A 26220-nucleotide genomic window follows, 5' to 3' on the forward strand; every position below is an offset into this window, starting at 1 on the left:
AAACCATATTTAATCTAGTTCATCAGAAGAAACCCCTATAAAGAGTACAGAGCATTCCTAAGAGACACCTAGTCCTAGCAGTCAGCAATAATGCTGAAGGTAGTTCAGCAGCATGACACATTTCAAATGTCCCTGCTACAAAAAAAAACCCATCCTCTCAACCAGCAACTCTTGTGGTTGTTATTCTAGTGCACCTTTATGTCATTTCTGGTTTACGACCACCAAAAGACAAATCTGTCACCCGGTTTTCTTGGCAAGTTTTTTTAGAGAGCTCCTTCTCTGAGCCTGAGAGAATGTGACTTGCCCAAGACCACCGAGTGGGTTTCCATGGACAAGCAGAGATCTGAACTCTGTACTCATGGTGTCCTGGTCAAACCACTATAGTTTGAATGCTAGAAATCCCACAACAGCTCTGACCAAAACATGAAAAGGGACCCCTGGATTGTATTATTATACCAATGTACAGGCAGTCCTCAAGTTACAAACAAGATAGGTTCTGTAGGTTTGCTCTTAAGCTGAATTTATATGTAAGTCAAAACAGGTACATTTTAAGTGTGATTTGGACAGCATGGGCAAGGGTTAACACCCCTGGGGTGTTTGTTTTGCTGTCTGTGCCCCTGTTCAGAAGATTTCACCTCACTTTCTATCCCTGTGAGAATTGGATTTGGAAAATAATGGCTTATTATGGAAAAAAGATAGGTTAGAAAGCTTCAGTGGATACCTTTTCCCCAAAATTCTCCCAGGAGTGCATTCTCTCCCTGTTGTCTCACGCCTGTTTTTAACTATGAGGTATTTGTAAGTCATATGTCTGCAACTCTGAGACTGCCTATATACATATCTCTGTAGCCATTTTAAGAAAAGTATTGCTGACCCTCTGCCAAAGAAACAGATAAATTGTGATTTGTAAAAAACATGTGCAGAAGGTTATTCCAACATAGAAAAAATATCAAAGACTCTTTTACTGAATTATTCCAGGTCAGGAATTCATGTGCATAGACTTCAAATATAAACCAAGCAAGTAGGAGAAGGGGCAGATATGCAAACAGACCTCCATGGAAACCAGTTTTCTGAAGTTTTTATTTTCACAGTCGTATTACAGAATTTGATGCAACCAAAATTTCTGGCACTGGCCCTCAAAGAAAAGGAAAAACTATCCCTTACTTGGGCAAAGACTCCTTTCATTCTAAAGCAACGGACAATGAAGAATTTAAAAGGAGACATAAAGTGAAATTACTGTCAAAGGTATAGAGTGGTGTGTAGACCAGTGGTTCTCAACCTGTGGGTCCCCAGGTGTTTCGGCCTACAACACCCAGAAATCTCAGCCAGTTAGGATTTCTGGAAGTTGAAAGCCAAAGCCCACAGGAAGGAAATGCACTGATTCTCTCTTCACTCAGAAAGCATTGCTACTGTTCAGAATATTCTAACAAAACCAAAACGATTTCCCTCTGATGTCATCCTTACTCTCCAAATCCATCTCAATTTCTTCAACAGAATACCCCGACTTTCCTAACTTCATTATAAGAGAGCACTTCATTTTCAGGGAAAGTACAGGCCAGCACGCTGAGCCATCTGGGGAGCCTAATGCCTACTAAGGCAAGCTTTGCCCTTCTGAATGTCAGCATGAACTTGCAGCTAGATATTTGTTACATTTATTATTAAAGCAAAGGAAGCACAGCAGCTTAAGGCTATTGGCTTCAAGCTATAGAATTAAGTAAAAAAAAAAAAAAAAGAGTAGCTTACCAATAGCATTGGGCATTATTTTCCAATAGCTTCTCCACCATGTGCTCCACACGAACAAACCAGCTTGGCACAGCTTTGTATATTAGAGGAGTATCCGACCTAAAAGCAATTATATAAGGACAATTAGACAGGTACTTTAGCTATCCTACAATGTTTGAAGCACCAACTTTGATCAGAACTGCACTCCTCTGAAAATTAATGGTGAAACTCTTGCTGATTTTAAGTAGAGTATGACTGTACTCCTTGCCTCCGGAGTAAAAGTGAGCTTGGTAACTAATTTATTATTTATCATATCAATTTCTATGCCACTTACTACATCTAATGATATCTCAAAGGAGGGATTTCTAATACAGAATTCCAGCATACCATTAGCTAAATTTTTAATCCAGATCTATAAAGCGGTTACTCTTCATAATAATGAAACAACTTTTCAAACTGAAAAAGGATATGAAATAAACAAAGTTTACAAATTAACTAGCACCATTGCCAAACATTCATGCAATGTACTGTATATAATCCAGCCTATAGACTATCTCATGAAACCAAGCGCATTCTTCCATATATGATTTGGGGTGATCAGTGCTTGTCTTTTTGGGTCTATTGACTGATTAACATATCAAATAAATGTGAGCCAAATTTCTCTAGAGTTATTTGTGTCTGTGTCTTCATTCAGTTTCTGATTCTTTTGTATTAATGTCCCATATTCCTGCATGCCATGAGGTTCAATGAATTTCCTGATTTCCACTGATGCTCTATTAACTGTCTAGCAGCTAAAAGTAAAAATATCATTAAGTCCTTATGTGAACAACCTTTGATATTATTCACTGGTGTTGAATAATATATTTCATCATTGCTTTTAAAATAAAATATGAACATCTAAGATTTCTTTTTCTATCTCAGGAGTAAGAGCAGTGGTAAATGCCGATAGCATTTCCCAATCACTTGCATTGTGACATCCTTTAAAATATTAAAGGCTCATCCAATCTATGTATTTTACTGGAAACATGGAGAAAAATGGAACTATTGCTACCTTAACCTAATTCTTACTACTATATTTTTTACTGCTAACCTAACCTAATTCTTACTACTGCTTCTCCAATTTGTCCTTATTTTTCATGGGTCCAGTTTCATTCACATCACTATTTAATGACACCAACATTATGTTAGACCACGGCAAAACAAGTTTTGTTTTTGCTTAATAGAAAATAATATCCACTCAGGAATGAGAACCAAGTTCCTTTAACTTAGCATTTCTCAAACTGGGGATTGGGAGTTCTGGGAGGGGGTTTCAAGGGGGTGTTAGAGGACCATCAGGAAACCATCAGGAAACACAGAATGTTCTATTAGTCACGGGGGTTCTGTGTGGCAAGTTTGGCCCAACTGTATCGTTGGTGGGATTCAAGGGTCTCTTTGATTGTAGGTGAACTATAAATCCTAACAACTCCCAAATGTCAAGTCTATATTCCCCAAGCTCCATCAGTATTCACGTTTGGGCATACTGAGTATTTGTGCCAAGTTTGGTCCAGATCCATCATTGTTTCATTCCACAGTGCTCTCTGGATGTAGGTGAACTACAACTCCAAAATTCAAGGTCAATGACCACCAAGCCCTTCCAGTATTTTCTGTTGGTTATGGGATTTCTGTGTGCCAAAATTGGTTCAATTCCAACATTGGTGGAGTTCAGAATGCTCTTTGATTTTAGGCTAACTATAAATCCCAGCAACTACAACTCCCAAATGACAAAATCACACACACACACATCCCGCCCAACTCCACCAGTATTCAAATTTGGGCGTATCTGGTATTTATGCCAAATTTGGTTCAGTGAATGAAAATACATCCTGCATATTAGATTCATAGCATTACGATTCATAGCAGTAGCAAAATGACAGTTATGAAGTAGCAACTAAAATAATTTTATGGTTGGGGGTCACCACAACATGAGGAACTGTATGAAGGGGTTGTGGCATTAGGATGGTTGAGAACCACTTCTTTAACCGATCAAGATTTTCACTACTTATAGAATCACAGAATCATAGTTGGAAGAGACCTCATGGGCCATCCAGTCAAACCCCTGGCCAAGAAGCAGGAAAATCACATTCAAAACACCCTCGACAGATGGCCATCCGGCCTCTGTTTAAAAGCCTCCAAAGAAGGAGTCTCACTCCGGGGCAGAGACTTCCACTGCTGAACAGCTATCACAGTGAAGAAGTTCTTCCTAATGTTCAGGTGAAATCTTTCCAGTAGTTTGTTCCACGTTTGTTCCACGTCCTAGTCTCCAGGGCAGCAGAAAACAAGCTTGCTCCCTTTTCCCTATGACTTCCCCTCACATGGCCATCATGTCTACTCTCAGCCTTCTCTTCTGCAAGCTAAACATGCCCCACACTTTAAGCTGCTCCTCATAGGGCTTCTTCAAATAAGGGAACTACTTCTGAAAGTGGGTGTTGGTGAGAATTATATATGTAAACCATAATTTAATCCACAGGAATTGGAAAGTCTTATTTTTAAAAAGCATCTGCCAAACAGGATAAAAGCAAAATTACTGAATCATACACCAAATTCACCACTGAAAACATTTTCCATAAGTCCTATTTGTGCTCCTCAAAATGCCTATTTGAATGCTTACTTCTCCCATAAAAATACTAAATTGAAATGTTTATTAATGCACGAGAAAACTCAAGTTTTCACCATCAGCTTCAAATATTAAACATAAGCAGTGGATTGTGTCTGCTAAAGAATTCCCAAATGCAATATATTAAGAAGTAATGGAATTGTTACTAAACTCCGAAGACTTAAAATTACTGGAGGCTATAATGCATAGGGGTTTTTCCCCCTAAAATGTAGAAATAAAATGCATTTTACAGAATAGCTGAACAATAAAAACAGCTTGCTGTAGAAATACTATACAACTTATCTCACAAAATAAAAATTTACCAGCACCCTTCTAATTCTGTCTGGCCTATATCATCTAAACAGAACAATAGTCAAGAAAACGAGTAGTTCTCTTTCCAGCCTTGTGAATATATTGAAAACCTAGAGGTAACAAACCACTAACTCCCTGCAAATGCTCATCAAATTAGCATGTAAATCTCAATTAAAAGTATTACCACACAATTTAAACTATACAAATATACAACATTAAAACAGAAGTAAACGTAAAAACATTACAATCCATTAAAACATATTCAAAGCTAAAAACTACAGCACCCCTGACATAAAAATCTTTTTCTTTAAAAGCCGGTCTGAATAAGAAGGTTTTAGCCTGCCTGCCGAAAGGACAGTAGGGAGGGGGCCCTTCTAGATTCTCTGGGCAGGGAGTGTCAGAGTCGAGTGGCAGCCACCGTAAAGGCCCAGTCTCTCATTCCTACCAACCGAGCTTGAAATGGAGGTGGGACGGAGAAAAGGGCCTCTGTTGAAGATCTCAGGGCCCAGGTCGGTTCGTACAAGGGAATGTGGTCAGCCAAATAGCCTGGATCTGAACCGTCTAGGGCTTTAAAGGTCATAACCAGCACTTTGAATTGTGCCTGGAAACAAACTGGCAGCCAGTGGAGCTGTTGTAACGGAGGGGGGGGGGGGTCCGCTCTCTGTAGCCAGCTCCACTTAATAACCTGGCCCCAGCTCTATGGGCCACATGAAGTTTCCAAGCACTCTTCAGAGGTAGCCCACGTAGAGCACATTATAGTAATCCAGATGGGATGTAAATAAGGCATGTACCACCATGGCCAGATCTGGCTTCTCACGGAACAGGCACAGTTGGCGCAGAAGTTTTAATTATTTTAATTGTGCAAAGGCCCTCCTGGACACTGCCGATACCTGGGCCTCCAGGTTCAGTGTAGGGTCCAGGAGGACCCCCAAACAGCGGACCTGTGTCTTCCGGGGAGTTTGAACCCATCCAGCACATGCTGGGTCCCTATTCCCTGATCTACCTTCTGACTGACCAAGAGCACCTCTGTCTTGTCTGGATTAAGCTTCAATTTGTTTGCCCTCATCCAGTCCATTACTGATGACAGAGACTGGTTTAGGGTCAGAACAACTTCTTTGGTTTTAGGTGGAAAGGAGAAGGGCTCCTCAGTGTTCTATTTTGTCCTCCTTGATGTTTAACATATACATTAAACTACTGGGAGATCTCATCTGGAGTTTTGGAGTGCAGTGCCATCTGGTTGGGTGTCACCTGCAAATGATAAGGGGACAAAATGGACCCTGAGGAACCCCAGAGGTCAATGGCCAAGGGTTTGAAAAGGAGTCCCCCATCACTATCTTCTGAGTACAGCCCTCTAGGGAGGAACAGAGCCACTGTAAAACAGTGCCTCTTTCTCATCCCAGCAAGACAACCCAGAAGGATACCATGGTGACTGGCATCAAAAGCCGCTGAGAGATCCAGGAGAACCCTGTCTAGCTCTCTGCGTAGGTCATCCACCACGGTGACTACAGCTGTCTCTGTTCCTTAAATAGGCCTGACACCAGATTGAAATGGATCTAGATTTTATCCAAATACAGAAATTCCAAAATCCAAAAAACTTCTAGTCCCAAGCATTCTGGATAAGAAATACTCAATCTATACTAAGGCATACTTAAGCCAAAATGTCTATGTGAATGTAACATAACAAAGAATTAGCTTATTATTTACCTTATACACTCAACATTCAAGAATGGCTGGTAGCTAAGTAACTCAATTGGATCCAATGCAGTATAAGCAAAAATATGCAAGGGAAATATTCTCCATCTTCCTCATTGAAGGGAATTCTCAGGAAAGCTAGGTACTAAGCTTTGGCTACCAAAGCTTTGGCTACCAACTAAGAGGGCATGGGAAATAAACAAGATGAACTCCAACTTCTAGCACTACACCACAAATATGATATCATAGCCATCACTGAAACCTGGTGGGATGACTCCTATCGCTGGAATGTAGATATCGAGGGGTATAACCTCTTTCACAGAAACCGAACAAAGGGGAGAGGAGGCGGAGTAGCCTTATATGTCAAAAACTCTTATGCGGCAGAAGAAATTCAAGACAGCAATCTGGGAAACCAGCTTGAAATCATCTGGATAAGAATCAAGGGAACTGGGACTCAAAAAGATGTCGTTGTAGGCATCTACTACAGACCCCCAAGCCAGGAGGAAGATCTTGATGAAGTCTTCTGCCAACAGTTGACCAAACAGGCACAGAAAAGAGATGTAGTAGTCATGGGCGATTTCAACTATCCCGATATTTGCTGGAAAACAAACTCGGCCAAGAGTACAAGGTCCAACAAATTCCTCGCTTGCCTTGCAGACAATTTCATGGTCCAAAAGGTAGAAGAGGCAACAAGGGGATTGGCTACTCTTGATCTCATCCTAACAAATGCGGAGGACCTGATCGATGCGATCGAAGTGGTAGGATCCTTAGGGGCAAGTGACCATGTGCTCCTGCAATTTGAGGTACAAAGGAAGGCCGAAACTAAGACAAGTCAAACCCGCATTTTGGACTTTAGGAGAGCTGACTTCCAAAAAATGAAGGAAACGCTGAGCAGCATTCAGTGGACACAGATACTAAAAGACAAGGGAGCTACGGATGGATGGGAATTTCTCAAGAGTGAAATACTCAAGGCGCAATTGCAAACCGTGCCAACAAAAAGAAAAAATAGGACAAGTGCAAAGAAGCCAGAATGGATGTCCAAAGAACTTCTAACTGTGCTAAGACACAAAAGAGACATGCAAAAGAAGTGGAAAAAGGGAGAAATCACCAAAGAAGAATTCAAACAAATAGCCAACACCTGTAGGGAAAAGGTCCGCAAAGCTAAAGCAAAAAACGAGCTCAGACTTGCCAGGGACATTAAAAACAATAAAAAGGGCTTCTATTCTTATGTCAGTAGAAAAAGGAAAAACAAGGAGGCGATAGGACCTCTTCGAGGAGAAGATGGGGCAATGCTGACAGGGGACAGGGAAAAGGCAGAACTACTTAATGCCTTCTTTGCCTCGGTCTTCTCACAAAAAGAGAGTCTTCAACCTCAGCAAGATGGAGTGGATGAGGGATTGGAGGACATCCAACCCCAAATTGGGAAAGAAGTCGTCCAGGAATACCTGGCCGCTCTTAATGAGTTCAAGTCCCCAGGGCCAGATCAACTACACCCAAGAGTACTGAAGGAACTAGCGGAAGTCATTTCGGAACCATTGGCAACCATCTTTGAGAGTTCTTGGAGAACGGGAGAAGTTCCAGCAGATTGGAGGAGGGCCAATGTGGTCCCAATCTTCAAGAAGGGAAAAAAGGATGACCCAAACAACTACCGTCCGGTCAGCCTCACGTCGATACCGGGCAAGATTCTGGAAAAGATTGTTAAGGAAGCGGTCTGCAAACACTTAGAAACAAATGCAGTCATCGCTAATAGTCAACATGGATTTATCAAAAACAAGTCATGCCAGACTAATCTGATCTCTTTCTTCGATAGAGCTACAAGCTGGGTAGAAGCGGGGAATGCCGTGGATGTGGCGTACCTGGATTTCAGTAAGGCCTTCGACAAGGTCCCCCATGACCTTCTGGCAAGGAAACTAGTCCAATGTGGGCTAGGCAAAACTACGGTGAGGTGGATCTGTAATTGGTTAAGTGGACGAACACAGAGAGTGCTCACTAATGCTTCCTCTTCATCTTGGAAAGAAGTGACAAGTGGAGTGCCGCAGGGTTCCGTCCTGGGCCCGGTCCTGTTCAACATCTTTATTAATGACTTAGATGAAGGGCTAGAAGGCATGATCATCAAGTTTGCAGACGACACCAAATTGGGAGGGATAGCCAATAGTCCAGAGGACAGGAGCAGAATTCAAAAAGATCTTGACAGGTTAGAGAGATGGGCCAAAACTAACAAAATGAAGTTCAACAGTGACAAATGCAAGATACTCCACTTTGGCAGAAAAAATGAAATGCAAAGATACAGAATGGGGGACGCCTGGCTCGAGAGCAGTACGTGTGAAAAAGATCTTGGAGTCCTCGTTGACAACAAGTTAAACATGAGCCAACAATGTGATGTGGCGGCAAAAAAAGCCAATGGGATTTTGGCCTGCATCAATAGGAGCATAGTGTCTAGATCTAAGGAAGTAATGCTACCCCTCTATTCTGCTTTGGTTAGACCACATCTGGAATATTGTGTCCAATTCTGGGCACCACAACTCAAGAGAGATATTGACAAGCTGGAATGTGTCCAGAGGAGGGCGACTAAAATGATCAAGGGTCTGGAGAACAAGCCCTATGAGGAACGGCTTAGGGAACTGGGCATGTTTAGCCTGAAGAAGAGAAGGCTGAGAGGAGATATGATAGCCATGTATAAATATGTGAGAGGAAGCCACAGGGAGGAGGGAGCAAGCTTGTTTTCTGCTTCCTTGGAGACTAGGACGCGGAACAATGGCTTCAAACTACAAGAGAGGAGATTCCATCTGAACATTAGGAAGAACTTCCTGACTGTGAGAGCCGTTCAGCAGTGGAACTCTCTGCCCCGGAGTGTGGTGGAGGCTCCTTCTTTGGAAGCTTTTAAGCAGAGGCTGGATGGCCATTTGTCAGGGGTGATTTGAATGCAATATTCCTGCTTCTTGGCAGGGGGTTGGACTGGATGGCCCATGAGGTCTCTTCCAACTCTTTGATTCTATGATTCTATGATTCTAGGGAGCAGAAGTGGTACGAAGTATAAGATGAGCCTGCACAAAGTGAATTCTGCTTATTTCATTGCCCAAGGCACATTGCTGATGGCGCAACAGGTTAAACTGCTTAGATGCAGAACTTGCTGACCTAAAGGTCGGTTCAAATTCAGGAAGCAGGGTGAGTTCCCGCTATTAGCCCCAGCTTCTGCCAACTTAGCAGTTCGAAAACATGCCAATGAGAGTAGATCAATAGGTATTACATCTGTGGGAAGGTAACAACACTCCATGCAGTCATTCCGGCCACGTGACCTAGGAGGCGTCTATGGACAAAACTGGCTCTTCAGCTTAGAAATGGAGATGAGCACCACACCACCCCCCGAATCAGACGCTACTAGACTTAATGTCAAAGGGAAACCTTTAACTTTACTAAGGCACTTACACTAACCTGACTGACCAACTTCGTGGAGGTAGCATTATGTCATTTCAATTTACATTATTCTCCCTAAAACAAGATGGAAACCATTCAGGGAAGATTGTCTATAAAGAAGCAATAATGGAGACAGGTACGCCTCACCTCCTCACTCTGCCACTACCTTTACTGACTCCTAAGGCTGTGCCTGATTGGCTGAGGTTGCTGTCAATGAAACCAGCTGTGCCTTGGCTGACAATCTAGAACTTTACTTCTTAATACGTTACTGGTTATATAGATGCTGTCAGAAAGCCACTGTTCCTCTGGCACTATTCGAAAGGTACCTTGGGTTGCCCTCCCTCTATAGCCCCAAGACTTCAGCCCTAGCAATGATATTACACGAGTGGTGGTGCTGGGCAGAAAGTTGTAGCTGAAAGGAAAATCAGGGGAAAGTGGCAAAGGAAATGATTTCATCTCAAAAGCCCACCTAGGAGTACAAGGTTGCTGATTTTATTTTCTGAATAAGTATAATTTAAATACAACATCACCGTGAGAACAATTTATCAGCAATCTGACTTTTAAACATGTATTGAATTACTTCTTCTCCATACCTCCAGCAAAAAGGGTAGTTGTGCTTGAAAGTGCTGGTATGAACTAGTCTTCCTTGCTCTTTTAGGAACCTGATGATGTTCTTATCTGCATCCTAAGGAAAGCAAAATATGTTTTAACATGCAGCTTTTAAGATCATAGCCTGATATTCAAAAGGTCTAAGATTCACAAAGTATCTCAGATCCATCACAAAGACATTATAGCAAGTAATCTCTATTACTGAAATGTAATGCTATATAATATATATGTCAGAGCAACACGGGTCATTTTACAGCTGTGATCCAGGGTTCATGCAGACACAGAGAACTACAGTTTTATTTCACCTTAACCAATACAAGACAAGTGATAATAATAATATTATAATATATTTATTTGACCAGTCGTATGACCATTTCAAAATACAACACAAATAAAAGACAAGGCAAAAAAGTGGAGAGGATAATCAGACAAGTGGTTCTCAACCTATTGTTGAGAGATCTGCTAGTTAAAAACTGATCACTAGAAGCTAAGACCTGGGTCCATACAGGACAGTGCTTTTTTTTACCTCTCTCTTTTTGGCTTCATGCTTTTGGGAGAGTGGGTTTTGGGATGCCGGGGGGGGGGGGGGGGGTTGGAGATTACACATTCTGCCTTGCTTTGTAATGTGAGTCAAAGTGTTTTAGACACAAAGTTACAACATGCCCATCCACCTGCCTTAAATGAGAAGGCATGCTTTTTTTTGCCAAAGTTATCTAAGCCATTTGGGGGAAAAAAACAATGAAGCTTCATTTTCAAATATATTCAAAAACAAAGGTAATGGTAGAACAAGAATAGAATAAAACCATCAAACAAATGCAAAATGGAAAAACGAATTCTAATAATTACAGTTCTCTACATCATAAGTAAGATCCCCCCCCCCCCAAAAAAAAAAAAATATTGGTCACTCTGTCGGAGAGGCACATTTGGATGCTGACTTCTTGAAAACTACCCAGAATGAAGCCAACTTCAATTAAGCCAAAAGAAAGCAGGGTGGAATTCCTTTTTTCAATATGGACCTAACCAGCTCCATTTCCATGCCAACAGTATAGGCTGCTATGCCAAAAATGTCCTTTGCTATGATTTTGCTCTGGGCATAACACACTTCTGATCTTCTTCAGGGAAACTGATTAGCAATCACTTTAATCTGCCTGTGATGATATCATTGTAAAGAAGCTGTAAAATTAATTTTATGTTCTGAAATGGCAATCAGCAAGAAAGCTAAAAGTGTATAAAGAGGCCAGACATTTCTAACTGAGATCCTCCATGTTTGTGGGAAGAGAAGGAACTTAAAAAATGGCACTCAGTGTGGAAACATCAACAGTGAATTCGCCAAAGCTGAAAGCAACTGAGCACCTGTTGGGTAGCGGAAATCAAAAACCTACATTTCAATTTTCTCACTATTATTTCAAGAACATTTTCTAATAGTAACCTACCTTCACATATTGTCCAGCAAAGTCAGCTACGTCTGCTGTGAAACAGCCTGAGGCATCAACAGGACAAACTGGCACAGAATCTTTCTGGATAATATTAAAATCCATGCAAACTCTGTAGTCATCCTATAAGAGAGATTTTAAAAAAATGCTACCTAAGAACAGCAGAATGGGAAAGGCTGAGTGCCCATCTTCTGATTCCTATACAGCATTCTGGAGTTCAAAATGTTACCAAAACCTTCAGTGCTCTATTTATGAAAATTTGCCACCAATAAATTACCCTTTCAAGATCTGAAGTGCTTTACAGCTTTGAAAGAAATAAAATGATTCATTATTACTTGTTATGAAGCTAGGTTGCAAATGTTTCTTTTCAGATTGAAGGGTAATTCAGATGTGTTCATTACATTATGGCTGTGATATCAGCCATATCAGATGTATAAGTGTGAACATCCAATATAAGCCCAAATGAGAAACTTCATATCATTGCATGTTACCAAAAGATACACCTATCTTTTCAAAAAGGCCACAAACCATTGTGAATCAAATATAAAGCAACCAAGGATGTTGTTTGATACATGGACTCTTGTTTTCCAAGAATTTGCTCCAATAGTTGCAGTATTTTATGTTCAGAAATGGGTTATGAGATAATGGTGCTTAGGGCTGTCCCTTATAGGGACAGTAACATAGCTCAACTGTATTTATATACTGCTCTATCTCCCCTAGGGGACTCAGGGTGGTTTCCATGTAAACAAAATACACAAAAAACATACAGTGTAAGCAAAACATATCAACACACACATATATATATTTTAAAGACCAATCCCACACGATTCTTTTGTGCAAATAAGCTGTCAGGGGCCAAAATTTCAGAAAGGGCCTAGGCAGTGTAATAGGGCTGGGCTGGGGCTAGTGCAAAAAAAAAAATGGGGGCCAGGGGAATGGGTAAAGTGCAATGACCAGGTCTCAGCAGTGGCCATAATGGGGCCTGGAGCTGCTTGTTTCCAGAGCCTGTTAGAGATCTGTGAAAGGTATTAGGAATGAATATGGAAAATATAAAAATGTAATTTTTGACATACAGATATTTGTGCAATACAACTCTTAATATTTTCTTTAATAAAAAATAATTTGGAATGTCAGCTGAAATAGTTAAGATACAACAGAAGCACACTCTGTACAAAAGCATATAAACATTTTCAACTTACAGCACCAAAGTAAGGAGCCTGGTGTACAACTCCTGTACCTTCTTCTTCTTTCACATAGTTGTCAGTCACTACAGTAAAAGCACCATTTTCTTTGCACTGGAACAGAGAAGTTTTTAAGAGGAAAAGTCATTCAGAGAAATTCAGAGAGCATCATTTAGTGTTAATGCCATGACATAGAAAAAAGACGGCCCACAGGTGGCTTAGTGGGTTAAACCGCTGAGCTGCTGAACTCGTTGACAAAAAGGTTCGAATCCAGGGAGTGGGGTAAGCTCCCACTGTTAGCCCAGCTCCTGCCAACCTAGCAGTTCAAAAACATGCAAATGTGAGAAAATCAATAAGTACTGCTTCTGTGGGAAGGTAATGGCACTCCATGCAGTCATGCTGGCCACATGACATTGAAGATGTCTATGGACAACACTGGCTCTCTGGGCTAAGAAATAGAGATGAGCACCAATCCCCAGAGTTGGACACAACTAGACTTAATGTCAAGGGGAAACCTTTACCTTTACAAAAAAAAAATTATACACAAAATACATTGCTGTGAATGTGAGCCAAAGAAACAGTAATACTGTTTGAGATTAGCAGTTACAGTAGTGAACAAAAACTTCTGTCTGAAGACTAGTCTGACAATTCAACCTTACATATTCTGGAGCATGCCTGCACAACCTGTGGCCCTCCACCTGTTTGGGCCTCCTACTCCCAGAGGCCCTAGCTAGCTTGTCCAATGGTCAGGAATTCTGGGAGCTGAAGTCCAAAACACCTGGAGGGCCAGAGTCAAGGAACAGTGAGCGGGCCTACTCTAGTCAAGGAACAATGCACATAAAAAGTAGGCATTTTCTAACTTTGCTGGAATGGAAGAACACATGTAGCAGAAATGGGATAGCCATACATACGATTGAGTGTCCAGAATCCTTTTTTTACAAAAGTACAAAAGATTCCTGAAAATGTTATTTGAATTGCAAATGATAAAATACTTTTCCTCAGAACACAATTGTCTATGAAGAAAAAGGCCTACAATTGTTGAAGTGAGAAGCCTTCACATAGCGTTTTCCATAAAGAAAGCAAAACATACAAAGCATCCCTTAATGCATTTTAAAATGCAATGTAATGTATGTCTATTCAGTCTGACTCCTATTGAGTTCAAGTTAGTCAGCATGTGATTGTATCTTCAAATTTAATCTACATGGACCTAACAGGTAAGGCAAATGACTGTACTTAAAACAAATTATATCTATCAATTCACACATTCAATTTGAAAAAAATAATTAAACAGATTATAAAATTGGATGTTTAGTGAAACATTGCATACACACATAAAACATTGTAAATTGAAATGTTTTATTTGGAAATTATATTACATCATCATTATTATAAAAATAACCTGGATGCACATCTGTCTTTGGATTACTACATATAAAATTACATTAAATCTTCAGCAGGACAAATCTGAATAGAAGCAAGACAATTATAAGAATCCCAATATTGCATTGCTTGCTCTGTTGACAAAAATAAATAATATGACAAAGAGGTCCTGATTACTGTGACTGAGAAACTGGAAGTGAATCATAAGATTACAAGTTCCTCACCATATGTATCTTCACGAGTTCTTTGCAGATCAAAGCTAGTGATTTACATTCCTTTCACTCACTTCATACCGCCAACATGAAAACAATTTTTTTCTGAAATATACAATATGAGTATGCTCTAGATAACGAATTAAAATTATAATATTGTTTACCTTGATAAAATACTTGAAAAGAGGTTTATATTTCTTCCCTTTAAGTTGAACACCAGGAAACCTAAAGCAAATTTTATCAATATAGCAATAATTAATATGTTTTATTTACTTTCAATATTTATACATTGCTTTTCTGCCAGAAGAGTACCCAAAGTAGCATGCCATGTAATAAACCTCACAATAAAACAGACATTAAAATATACATAATAATACATAAAAGGCTGCATACATACTGAAGTAGATGCAAGCCATCAGGAACTGTATTTTACAACTCTATAAAAGGTCTCAGAAGCACAGCTGGCCCAGAGAATCCCTGGACTCTATATTGGCAAATTCAAAATAGGCAATGCAATGTATGACGAATGAGATGTGACGCTGGAGAGGCACTGAGAATGTGTGAAATGGTGGGAATCCAAGTGTAATGTTTGGCAGGAATTTATGCCACCATTTCTAAAGATCCTCAGTCCCTCTCCAGCCTCGCATCTTGTCCAGTCACAATTTCATATAATGGAATTTGATCAGGATTTTGTTAATTGCAAGGAGTCCTGGAACCAAGCCCCATGGATAGGGAGAGCCAACTGTATGAGCATGCTAAACCTTCAAACCAAAATTTATTAAATTTCTGCTATATCTTAAGAAAACTGCCTGAATTTCTTTGGGAAAGCTCTCTGTCCAGTATCTGGGCAATCCTGGATTAGACTGGTGGGTTTGGACTGAAATATCAGGCCTAACATATCTCCCAAATGAAATACTGAGCTGGAATGACTCCTGAAACTGAGCAGGAAGGCAAACAGACAACAAACAATAACTTTGGAACCACCAAGTCCCAGCACTGCTTTCAGTCCAATCTACTCAAGATAAAGTTTGTTCCAAGCATCGGTATTTTATAGAACTTCAGATGTATGCAGATAACAACAAAGTACACATGAACAATATCTAATATCTACATCCTTATCTGAAGTCTGTGTGACCAGTACAGAATTGATTCAGAAGTGAAATTAAGCATTTCCAACCCCAGATACCACAGAATTACACTTGAGGACCTAGAAAATGCCTAGAAAGGATATATTTTGTTGAATATGGATAAATGAAACCATGGATACCAGTCCCATAGATACAGGGTTGTACTGTGCTTACATGCAGGCAAACTTTTTAATGGTCTGCCTAGTCATTACAAGTCCCTGGCAGTGTTCTACTCACCGTTCAAGTATTGTATATTCACTTTCAGACTTGTAGAGGGACACCAGTCTAGCTTCCATCAAAATGAAAAATCTACCTGTGTTTTTTTCTGAAGGGAAATAATCAAAAGTGAATATTCTAGTGCTGGACACATACAGAAATAAATCTGGACTAAGAGTATTAATGCAATAATTAGAATTGCCCACATATTTAAATTAAGAATCAATCAATTCTTCTAACTTGAGACTATCAGGACAGCACAAATGGATAGACGTGCTTTTTTGGTTGAAGAAATCAATCTAAATTCTGTATCAGCAGAGATTCCTAAGCTGAATACTGACATTACACAACACTAATGAAAGAAGCTTAACCATGACAGAACAAGATGTTCAAACCAACAACATTGTGACTAGTGGTTAGCTGGCTAATCAGAATTACAACCTATGATTTCAATCAGGCCTACAAGTCATGACATCTGACTTGACAAACCATAATTATGGCTGTCACTACACATCTGAAGGCCACCAGATACACGAATGCTGAGTTAATGAAATATGAAAGTAGGTGAGCAACTATCACAGGTAGCTCTCTTCATAATTTCCAATTCTGCTTTGCTCAAAGCTGAGCTCTTGTTTGCTGGATCTTTGAATGACAGAGCTTTCAAATAGGTTGTTATAAATCAGGCTAAAATATTAGTAAGTTCCAGCAGATCAGATTGTCCAGTGTCCATCTCAAAACAGATGTCAGCTCCTTCTAGAGCTGCTAGTGTGGGAAATCCTCCAAGAACAGCATGGGAGTGAAGTGGGTCACTCAATCCATCGACCACTGTTTTCAACTTGCACCAGGAAGTCTTAGGTGTTGACCTCCATGAATGACAAAACTGTCAAGCCATTCCACAGTGATCTGACAATACAGGATTCTGAGCTCATATTTAAAGACGTGCAGCACTAAATGCTCAGAAAAAATTACCAAACAAAAATCAAACAAGATGATTGACTGAAACCAAACACACATTTGTTTTTACAATGAGCATCAGCAGAACTGTGTCAATAAAATTAAAAAGACCTCCAACATCAGAATTTTTCAGGAGTGTTTGAGGTATGAAGAATACAGGTAATAGGGATGGATAAGGCCAAAGTCTATTTATGACTTTGTGCTCATTAGTGACATGCAAACTACAACTGACAATGCTTTTCTGGAGATTTCTTGAATTACCATCCAACACATCAGGAGAGCATAAGATTGTGGAAGGCTGCTGTAAGTATAATAGTGATACAATAAGGGCACTGAGTACTAAAATAGTCTTAATTAATGGGTCCAAGAGCATAGCCTGATCTGTTTCCAGGGGGTTTCCCCAGACACAGATAAGATGCCAGCAATTGTTTATTCTCAGTGAGTCCAGGCAATTTTCCTTCTCATGGACATTTTCACGTGTCAGAAACAAAATGTGCTCAGTAAGAAATTATTCCTCCCTTGTTGCCCTTGTAGTTATCCTCAGGGGTCTCATGGGTGGCCCTCCAAATGGAAAGGATTATGTCTGTAGTGGGAGAAGATGAGCTCAGCCTGCAGCACAGGGCTTAGCAGACAATGTACTGAGAGACAGATATTCCCTTATAAGGCCATTTCCTCATCATCCGTTTAGCATGAGAAGGTAGCTTGAATCATCATGGGTAGGTAAATCAAAGGGCAAGCCAATTAGATATATCATAATAACTTAAACAAATGCTACAGGAGTTTGAAGGAAAGCACTTTATGTAACCATTGTACTCTCTACATTACACTGCTTTTCTGAGATTTATTATGACAACAGCATCAAGTCACTTTCAGATTCTGGTTTCTCTTCAGATCATATAAATCTTTCACCTTTTAAAAAATGAAGATAGAACAACCATGGCAAGGAGACCTGGGGAACCAAGGATTACTTACTTCCATGTCATTTGCACAACTAGAAGAAAACATTAGTGATGTTACATCATCTTTTTTCACTTGCCTTTCACCTTCACATACTGCAAATCTGGGTTAACACAGAGGGCCAGATTGCTGGGCAGAGTCCAGGGGGTTGTTGTCCAAGCAACCAGAGATATGCTTTCATCTTCTTCTAGTGGGAAGGTAACAATGACCGAAGGGTCTTGAACATCCTTAAATGAAGAATTAGAAGAGATGAAAAGAAAAAGAAAAATATTTACTTTATGCATCAGTGAACAAGTACTGAAAACAAAGATAGTGTTATGATCAATTATATTCTCATTCCTTCTGACTGCAAAGTAGTAGTATATCAACAACAACATAGTAGATAAAATATAAACACATGTTTTTTAAACACGATCATCTTCACAAACTTCTGGATTAAATAAACAGATATCCCGAAAGTAAACTAAAGATCTGTTTGTTAGCAGTATAGATAACCAAAGGTTTAAACACCACATGGGAAGCAAAGCATAATATTTCCTTATTGTTGACCATGGTTAGGTTACAACTACTGTGGCTATCGGGAAATGCTAAAATCACTGTATGCTCTGGTTTCAAATGAAGTCCAAAAGACAGGTCAGATAAAAGACACTCCTCATAGATACAGAGCAATCAATGTGTTATGTGGTTGTAAATATGTTTTAGGTTCACAGTCGATAGGACTCCTACCACTGTCATGTCTTCACCTAAACATTTAGATTTCATTTTTTGCCTGTACACAGAAATTAACTTTTTTGTTGCAAATTTCTTGATACCTCTACATAGGACCAGGAAATGTACAGTTCAATATCATCAGAATACTCATAGCAGCTAACATTAAATCCCTTATAGTACTCACTCAAAGGTTTTGTATCAATATTAAACAGCATGGGGAATAAGATGAAATCCTGAAGCATCCCATGCATAATAGTAAACAAGATGACTAGTTGTCCTCCAATGCCATACACTGTCATCAACCCTAATGACAGGAACAGAACCACTGTGCTGCTTACTCCCATCCCACAGATCAGGTCCAGAAACTCCCACTGAACTCAGCAATACCTGAACTGAAACCAGACTGAAATGGATCCAGATATTCTGTTTCTGCCAAGAAAGCCTGTCGTTGCTCAAATGACTAAAGATTATTTCTAAGTGTTTAGAATGGAAATTTTGACCATTAGAAAATCTAAATGAAGGACCCTTTGGAACCATATGATGTGACTTTTTTCCATAGTATACGCATTATGGCAGAATTTTTGAGATGACAACATTAAGCTCTGAAAAGGTATTCTGTATAGTTGTTAAAAACTATTTTGAATGAATTTAAGGAACTAGCGGAAGTCATTTCGGAACCATTGGCAACCATCTTTGAGAGTTCTTGGAGAACGGGAGAAGTTCCAGCAGATTGGAGGAGGGCCAATGTGGTCCCAATCTTCAAGAAGGGAAAAAAGGATGACCCAAACAACTACCGTCCGGTCAGCCTCACGTCGATACCGGGCAAGATTCTGGAAAAGATTGTTAAGGAAGCGGTCTGCAAACACTTAGAAACAAATGCAGTCATCGCTAATAGTCAACATGGATTTATCAAAAACAAGTCATGCCAGACTAATCTGATCTCTTTCTTCGATAGAGCTACAAGCTGGGTAGATGCGGGGAATGCCGTGGATGTGGCGTACCTGGATTTCAGTAAGGCCTTCGACAAGGTCCCCCATGACCTTCTGGCAAGGAAACTAGTCCAATGTGGGCTAGGCAAAACTACGGTGAGGTGGATCTGTAATTGGTTAAGTGGACGAACACAGAGAGTGCTCACTAATGCTTCCTCTTCATCTTGGAAAGAAGTGACGAGCGGAGTGCCGCAGGGTTCCGTCCTGGGCCCGGTCCTGTTCAACATCTTTATTAATGACTTAGATGAAGGGCTAGAAGGCATGATCATCAAGTTTGCAGACGACACCAAATTGGGAGGGATAGCCAATAGTCCAGAGGACAGGAGCAGGATTCAAAACGATCTTGACAGATTAGAGAGATGGGCCAAAACTAACAAAATGAAGTTCAACAGTGACAAATGCAAGATACTCCACTTTGGCAGAAAAAATGAAATGCAAAGATACAGAATGGGGGACGCCTGGCTCGAGAGCAGTACGTGTGAAAAAGATCTTGGAGTCCTCGTGGACAACAAGTTAAACATGAGCCAACAATGTGATGTGGCGGCAAAAAAAGCCAATGGGATTTTGGCCTGCATCAATAGGAGCATAGTGTCTAGATATAAGGAAGTAATGCTACCCCTCTATTCTGCTTTGGTTAGACCACATCTGGAATATTGTGTCCAATTCTGGGCACCACAATTCAAGAGAGATATTGACAAGCTGGAATGTGTCCAGAGGAGGGCGACTAAAATGATCAAGGGTCTGGAGAACAAGCCCTATGAGGAGCGGCTTAGGGAACTGGGCATGTTTAGCCTGAAGAAGAGAAGGCTGAGAGGAGATATGATAGCCATGTATAAATATGTGAGAGGAAGCCACAGGGAGGAGGGAGCAAGCTTGTTTTCTGCTTCCTTGGAGACTAGGACGCGGAACAATGGCTTCAAACTACAAGAGAGGAGATTCCATCTGAACATTAGGAAGAACTTCCTGACTGTGAGAGCTGTTCAGCAGTGGAACTCTCTGCCCTGGAGTGTGGTGGAGGCTCCTTCTTTGGAGGCTTTTAAGCAGAGGCTGGATGGCCATTTGTCAGGGGTGATTTGAATGCAATATTCCTGCTTCTTGGCAGGGGGTTGGACTGGATGGCCCATGAGGTCTCTTCCAACTCTTTGATTCTATGATTCTATGATTCTATGATTCTAATACTAATTGACATTGTTCTGTAAAAAGCTGACAAAAGTAATTGATGGATTTATAGAAAAATAAAACCTTCAGAGCAATGAATTCAAAGTTAAATACAGTGGAAATACGTATCTATTAAAAATGCATGTATTGCCTAAGAAATTTACCAGTATGGAGTAGCAGGATGGGTTCTGACCCTATCTCTTTAATTTATCTGCAGAACATGCCATATAGAAAGAAGGATTGCACTCAAATGAAATGGGCATGAAAACTGAAGGAAGGAACATCATTAATTTAAGATCTGCAAGTAATACCATATTATGTGCAAAAAAATAGCAAACATTTGGAACTACTGATGAAAATTAAGGAAGAAAACGAAAAGCTGTATTTGTTGCCCATTAAGACAATAAAACTAATGACCTCAGGTGGTTTATGTAACTTCAAAAGGGGTAATAAAAACATTAGTATAATTAAAGATCTGTTACGGTATATCGTAGCACTATCATTACTCAAACTGAAGATGGTATTCAACATATTATAAGAAAACTAAGAAAAGGTAGCCATAAAGGCAAAGGATAAAGTCCTCAGGACTTTACACAAACCAGTAAATACCAAAGTCAAAACTGCCCAAGCCAAAGTATTACTTATTTCTATATATGGATGCAAAAACTGGGCAGTGAAAAGGGGCAGCCAGAAAGAAAAGGATTCATCTAAAAAATTGTGCTGAATGAGAATTCTACAAATATCATGGAACAAATGCATGTGGCTTAGAGCAAATGAAGCCTAATCTCACTAGGAGGCCATTAAGCTTCATTCATTCCACGAGACTACATGGCTCAATGGAAAAGACAATAATGCCTGGTAAAGTAGAAGCCGGTATGAAAAGATGGCCATTACTTAAACTCTGTTTTGGGAGAAAGGTAGGGTAAAAATTGAAACAAGCTAGCTAGCAAGCAATAAGACTCAATCAAGGAAGTTCAAGCACTCAGCGTGAAAGACCTGAGTAGGGCACATTTCCCTGGGGCTCTTGGGGGTCTTTCATTCACCCAAATCATCATAAGCTGACGTTGAATTGTGGGCAAGAAACAAGAACCTATCTTAGAGAAATGCTAACAAGAATTGTGATATAAAACTGGTTTGTTGAACTGAAAATGTAAATAGTATGGATGAGTAACTATGGTAAATAAGTTATATTTAATTGTCTTCCTGGTTGATTCTTCAATAAATAAAAGGGATGGGTATCTGCAGATATTGTTGGACTGCAAATACCAGCATTCCTCACCATCTCTGATGAGAGATGCAGTCCAGTGTCATCTGGAAGGCTATATGATTCGCACCCTGCATAAGGATTTGCAGAATTTATATTAGAGCTAAGGATTATTGCAGAGGACATTCATATGACAAGCATGAAGCTCAGTCACCAGCCAAGATGCTAACAAGCCTTTCCAGTTATTATATAACTGTTAGCCATTCTATTCCATTCTAAGTAATGCTGTATGCTACCACCCACCTTCACGGTTTGCTGAAGTACTAAATATATTTGGAAAAATTGCACTGAACATTTATTGACATTTTACAGGATGAACAACCCTTTGCCTGTAGAATATTGCTGAGCTATTTTTCTCTTCGCCTTGCCTTCTAAAATAAGCTGACTTTGAGGAAAACAAGCTTTGTGCTAGAACAAGATAAGGGCCATTTGTGCACGCTATGTTCTGACTAACAGGCATTTTAGAAGATCCTGGGAAGCTTAAGGACATTACTCTTTTTTATGGCTGGATAACCTGCTTTGCTATATCATGAGTTCACATACAGAATGTAAGCTGCTGCTTTTTTAAAAAAGAAAAAAGGGATCCTAATGTTTACTTTTCCTCTTTGAAAGTTAACTGAAGTCTATTTTCAAATTTCTGCATCTACGACAGCATACACTTCAGACAGCTGAAACAGTCCAGAGCACTACACAAGAAAACTGGTGACCATGGAGCACATTTAGTTCAATAAAATGCAAAAATGAGACCTCCGTTCCCACAATGATTCTCCAAACCCATGTAATATATTACTCTGTATACAAAAAAGTATATCAGAGACTACATTTATGTAGTCTCTCATATGTAATTTGTATATAGATTTCTCGTATTTTATTTGTATATTATTATTAATATTATTATTATTAAACTTTATTTGTACCCCACTAGCATCTCCCGAAGGATTCGATGCGGCTTACACAGGCCGAGGCCTCAACACACAACATAACAATACAATCTAAGCAAATCAAACAATTAAAAACAGAATAAAGCAAAGTAAACAACAGACACAATACACTAAAACACAATAAAACTGGGCTGGGCCAGAGGGTGGGTACAAAGATTAAAAGTGCTGATGTGACAGGAGGTGTATAAAGGGCTTCTAGGGCAAGTGCGATGTGCAGCAATCATTGGTTCTGATAAAGTGCTTATGGGACTTGGTAGTGGGGATTTCCTAATCTGGGAAGGCGCATCGGAAAAGCCAGGTCTTCAAGTTCTTTCTGAAGACAGCCAATGTAGGGGCCTGTCCAAGGTCTTTGGGGAGGGTGTTCCAGAGTTGGGGGGGCACCACGGAAAAGGCCCTGTCCCGCGTCCCCACCAAGCGCGCTTGCGACGCCGGTGGGATCACGAGCAGGGCCTCTCCAGATGACCGAAGTGAACATGTGGGTTCATAAATGGAAATGCGGTCACGCAGGTAGGCTGGTCCCAAACCGTTCAGGGCTTTGTAGGTAAGCACCTGCACCTTAAATTGGGCTCGGAATATAAACAGCAGCCAGTGCAGCTCCTTGAACAGGAGGGTTGACCTCTCTCTGTAAGGGGCCCCAGTTAGCATCCTGGCTGCTGATCGTTGAACCAGTTGGAGCTTCCGAGCCGTCTTCAAGGGCAGCCCCACGTAGAGCGCATTGCAGTAATCCAATCTGGAGGTGACCAAGGCATGGACCACTCCGGCCAGATCCGCCTTCGCGAAGTACGAAGTGCACTCTAGCCCCCTCCTCGCATGCTTCATCACAGCCAGCTCCCCGGTGAACCAGGGAGACAGCTTGTCACAACGCAACGTGATGGGGCGTTCGGGGGCGATCGTATCTATCGCCCTGGTCATTTCCCTATTATAGAGATCGACCAAGGCGTCGACAGGATCGCCAGGCTCCATGACAGGAAAAACCCCAAGATTCCTCAGGAATCCCTCCGGATCCATCAGTCTCCTGGGGCGAACCATCTTAATTTGTCCTCCACCCCTGCGGAGGTTTAGGGTCGCAGGGAGTCTAAAACTGACCAGATAGTGATCAGACCATGACATAGGAAGGATGTTTTGTTCTTCCACTCTGATCATTCCACTGTCCGCCACAAAAACTAGGTCGAGTGTGTGTCCAGCCTAATGGGTGGGGCCAGATATAATTTGTGATAGCCCCATGGTCGTCATGGCGGCCATGAAATCCTGAGCTGCACCAGTTAAGGGGGTCTCAGCATGAATGTTGAAGTCTCCCAGCACAATCAGGCGCTGGGAGACCAAGGCCGAATTGGAGACCACCTCTGCTAGCTGAGTCAGGGAAACTACTGGGTCGCAGGGTGGCCGGTACACCAGCAGAAACCCCACGCTATCATGCTATGCTTCCATTTCTAGGCTCAGAACTGTTTACAATGTTTAAAACATCAGAACCACATCTCTAAAATGCTTTAAATGAATCACAATTTTAAAAACTGTTCAAAATTTGAATACGAACAGGTTCACATTTTAACCAGCTACACAGCCAGGATGTCAGTGATTTACCCATTAAAAGCTACCATAAAGAATGTATTTAAACTTTATGCTACCTGCTTGAAAATCTATAAGGGGACAGCCATCAAGAACAAATTATGCATATAAAATCATTCAATGGACATGGGATTTTCAAGGATAGCTCTCTGAAAACAGCCCAGAGACTTCAATTGGTCCACACCAGGATTGCAATGATTTCCATCTGGTAAAGGAGAAAGGATGGTATTGCCTAGTGGTTTGTGAGCTGCACTGGTTTCCATATTATTACTGTTCCCAATGTTCTTAGACATGTATTGCTGACCCTGTACTCCATCCTCGCAATCTATGTAACATTTCCAAAATCATGTGCAGTACAATAACAAACCAAAGATATTTAATAGACCAGGTTATATACCTTATAATTCTGATGGGACTCAAAGTTAGAAAGGGGTGTGTTACACGCAGTTGAAAAAGGCATGACTTTAACTCCTCGGTATACCAATCCTTTGTCATACAGCTGTTTGAAAACCCACCTGAAACAAAACAAAACAAAAATACAATTTGAGCAGTCAAACAAAATAGGGCAGTTTTACTGAAATCTGAATGGTGTGACAGGCAAAAAAGTAATTAACCACATGTAAAAAAAAAACCCCTCGTATATCAATGCTCCCAAGTAGTTTCTTTCTGCTGGGTTTATTGCCAATATTTTCTTAACACTTCATCTTGATTGCATTATTTTATCTTACTCAGTGCATGGTACAGGCCCTAATACAGACATAGACTATTCATTGTTAAAGAACACAATACAGCTGATAAGGAAAAATCATGCCAATTTCTATAACGTCTGAAGAAATTCTAATCATCATTTATTATGAATACTCAAGTGCTTGGAAAGAGTCTTCCCTACATTTCTTACCTCAGAAAGCTCCCTAACCAAGTTGAAAGCTGTCTCAAAATAACTAGTGTATTGAGCCACTGTCACACCAAAGCCTGGAGATAATTCACCATTCATCCTGCCAGTCTGTATAGCTCAATATGCATTTATTGAGCTATAGTGACTGTGATTTGACAGCCAATAGTAAATTATGTACATCTGCTGATCTGTACAGACTACATCAAGAGGAAACTTTTACTTCTCCATCACCTCTGTATCCTCTGAAGGCCTTATCTATCATTTTGGAGCACCTCCAAATAATTTCATAACTTGCTTGGTACATTCCAAACTACTATTGCTGCCTCCCCATCCAACCTTAACTCTGACTCCTTAACTTCCACCTTTACTCTTTGCCACAGATTTTTCTCATATCCTTCTTCCTTAGAATTGCTTTTTCTAAGCAAAAACATAAATATGGAAGTAGCTTGCTATCATTTCTACAATTTTTTGTTACAATGTTGCCCTAAATAGCTAGCTAGAATGAATTAATAAGATGTTATCTGAGCATTCATTACTCAGTATTAAAATGTCTAAGGTCAGACCGGGAAGGAAACCAAGGTGCAGTTGCCTCCCAATTTAGACAGCAAAGATAAGGAAAGGATTTTCACAAAGATCACACCAGAAGAAAAGGTTATTCCCTGCTCCATACCTGCTGCTGTTATATTAATTAGCAGCACACACATTCGAACTCCATGCTTGTTAAACATGAATTTAACAAGCAACAAGGCTGGATGAGCATATAACACCATGTAATCCTTGGTAGGAGATCAGTGATAATCACCATGTTTGCAGGTAGCTGATTTCTACATCTTAAGCATTATAATTGGTATGGTCCTT

At 40.4% G+C, this 26220-nt stretch overlaps 1 protein-coding gene across 3 annotated transcripts in view; it reads right to left on the reverse strand.

Moving 5' to 3' along the window:
• Positions 1 to 26220, reverse strand: part of IARS1 (isoleucyl-tRNA synthetase 1) — a 113497-nt gene that overhangs the window by 72665 nt on the left and 14612 nt on the right. For all 3 annotated transcript variants that reach the window (XM_060765919.2, XM_067463589.1, XM_067463588.1), the window contains 8 exons: positions 24865 to 24982; positions 17918 to 18065; positions 15949 to 16036; positions 14749 to 14809; positions 13011 to 13106; positions 11812 to 11934; positions 10363 to 10454; positions 1741 to 1839 (listed from right to left, as the gene is read on the reverse strand). In XM_060765919.2, the coding sequence (XP_060621902.2) occupies positions 1741 to 1839; positions 10363 to 10454; positions 11812 to 11934; positions 13011 to 13106; positions 14749 to 14809; positions 15949 to 16036; positions 17918 to 18065; positions 24865 to 24982 (825 nt within the window). The remainder of the gene's footprint in view (positions 1 to 1740; positions 1840 to 10362; positions 10455 to 11811; positions 11935 to 13010; positions 13107 to 14748; positions 14810 to 15948; positions 16037 to 17917; positions 18066 to 24864; positions 24983 to 26220) is intronic.

This window comes from Anolis sagrei, chromosome 2 (assembly GCF_037176765.1).
Source record: "Anolis sagrei isolate rAnoSag1 chromosome 2, rAnoSag1.mat, whole genome shotgun sequence".
NCBI lineage: Eukaryota > Metazoa > Chordata > Lepidosauria > Squamata > Dactyloidae > Anolis > Anolis sagrei.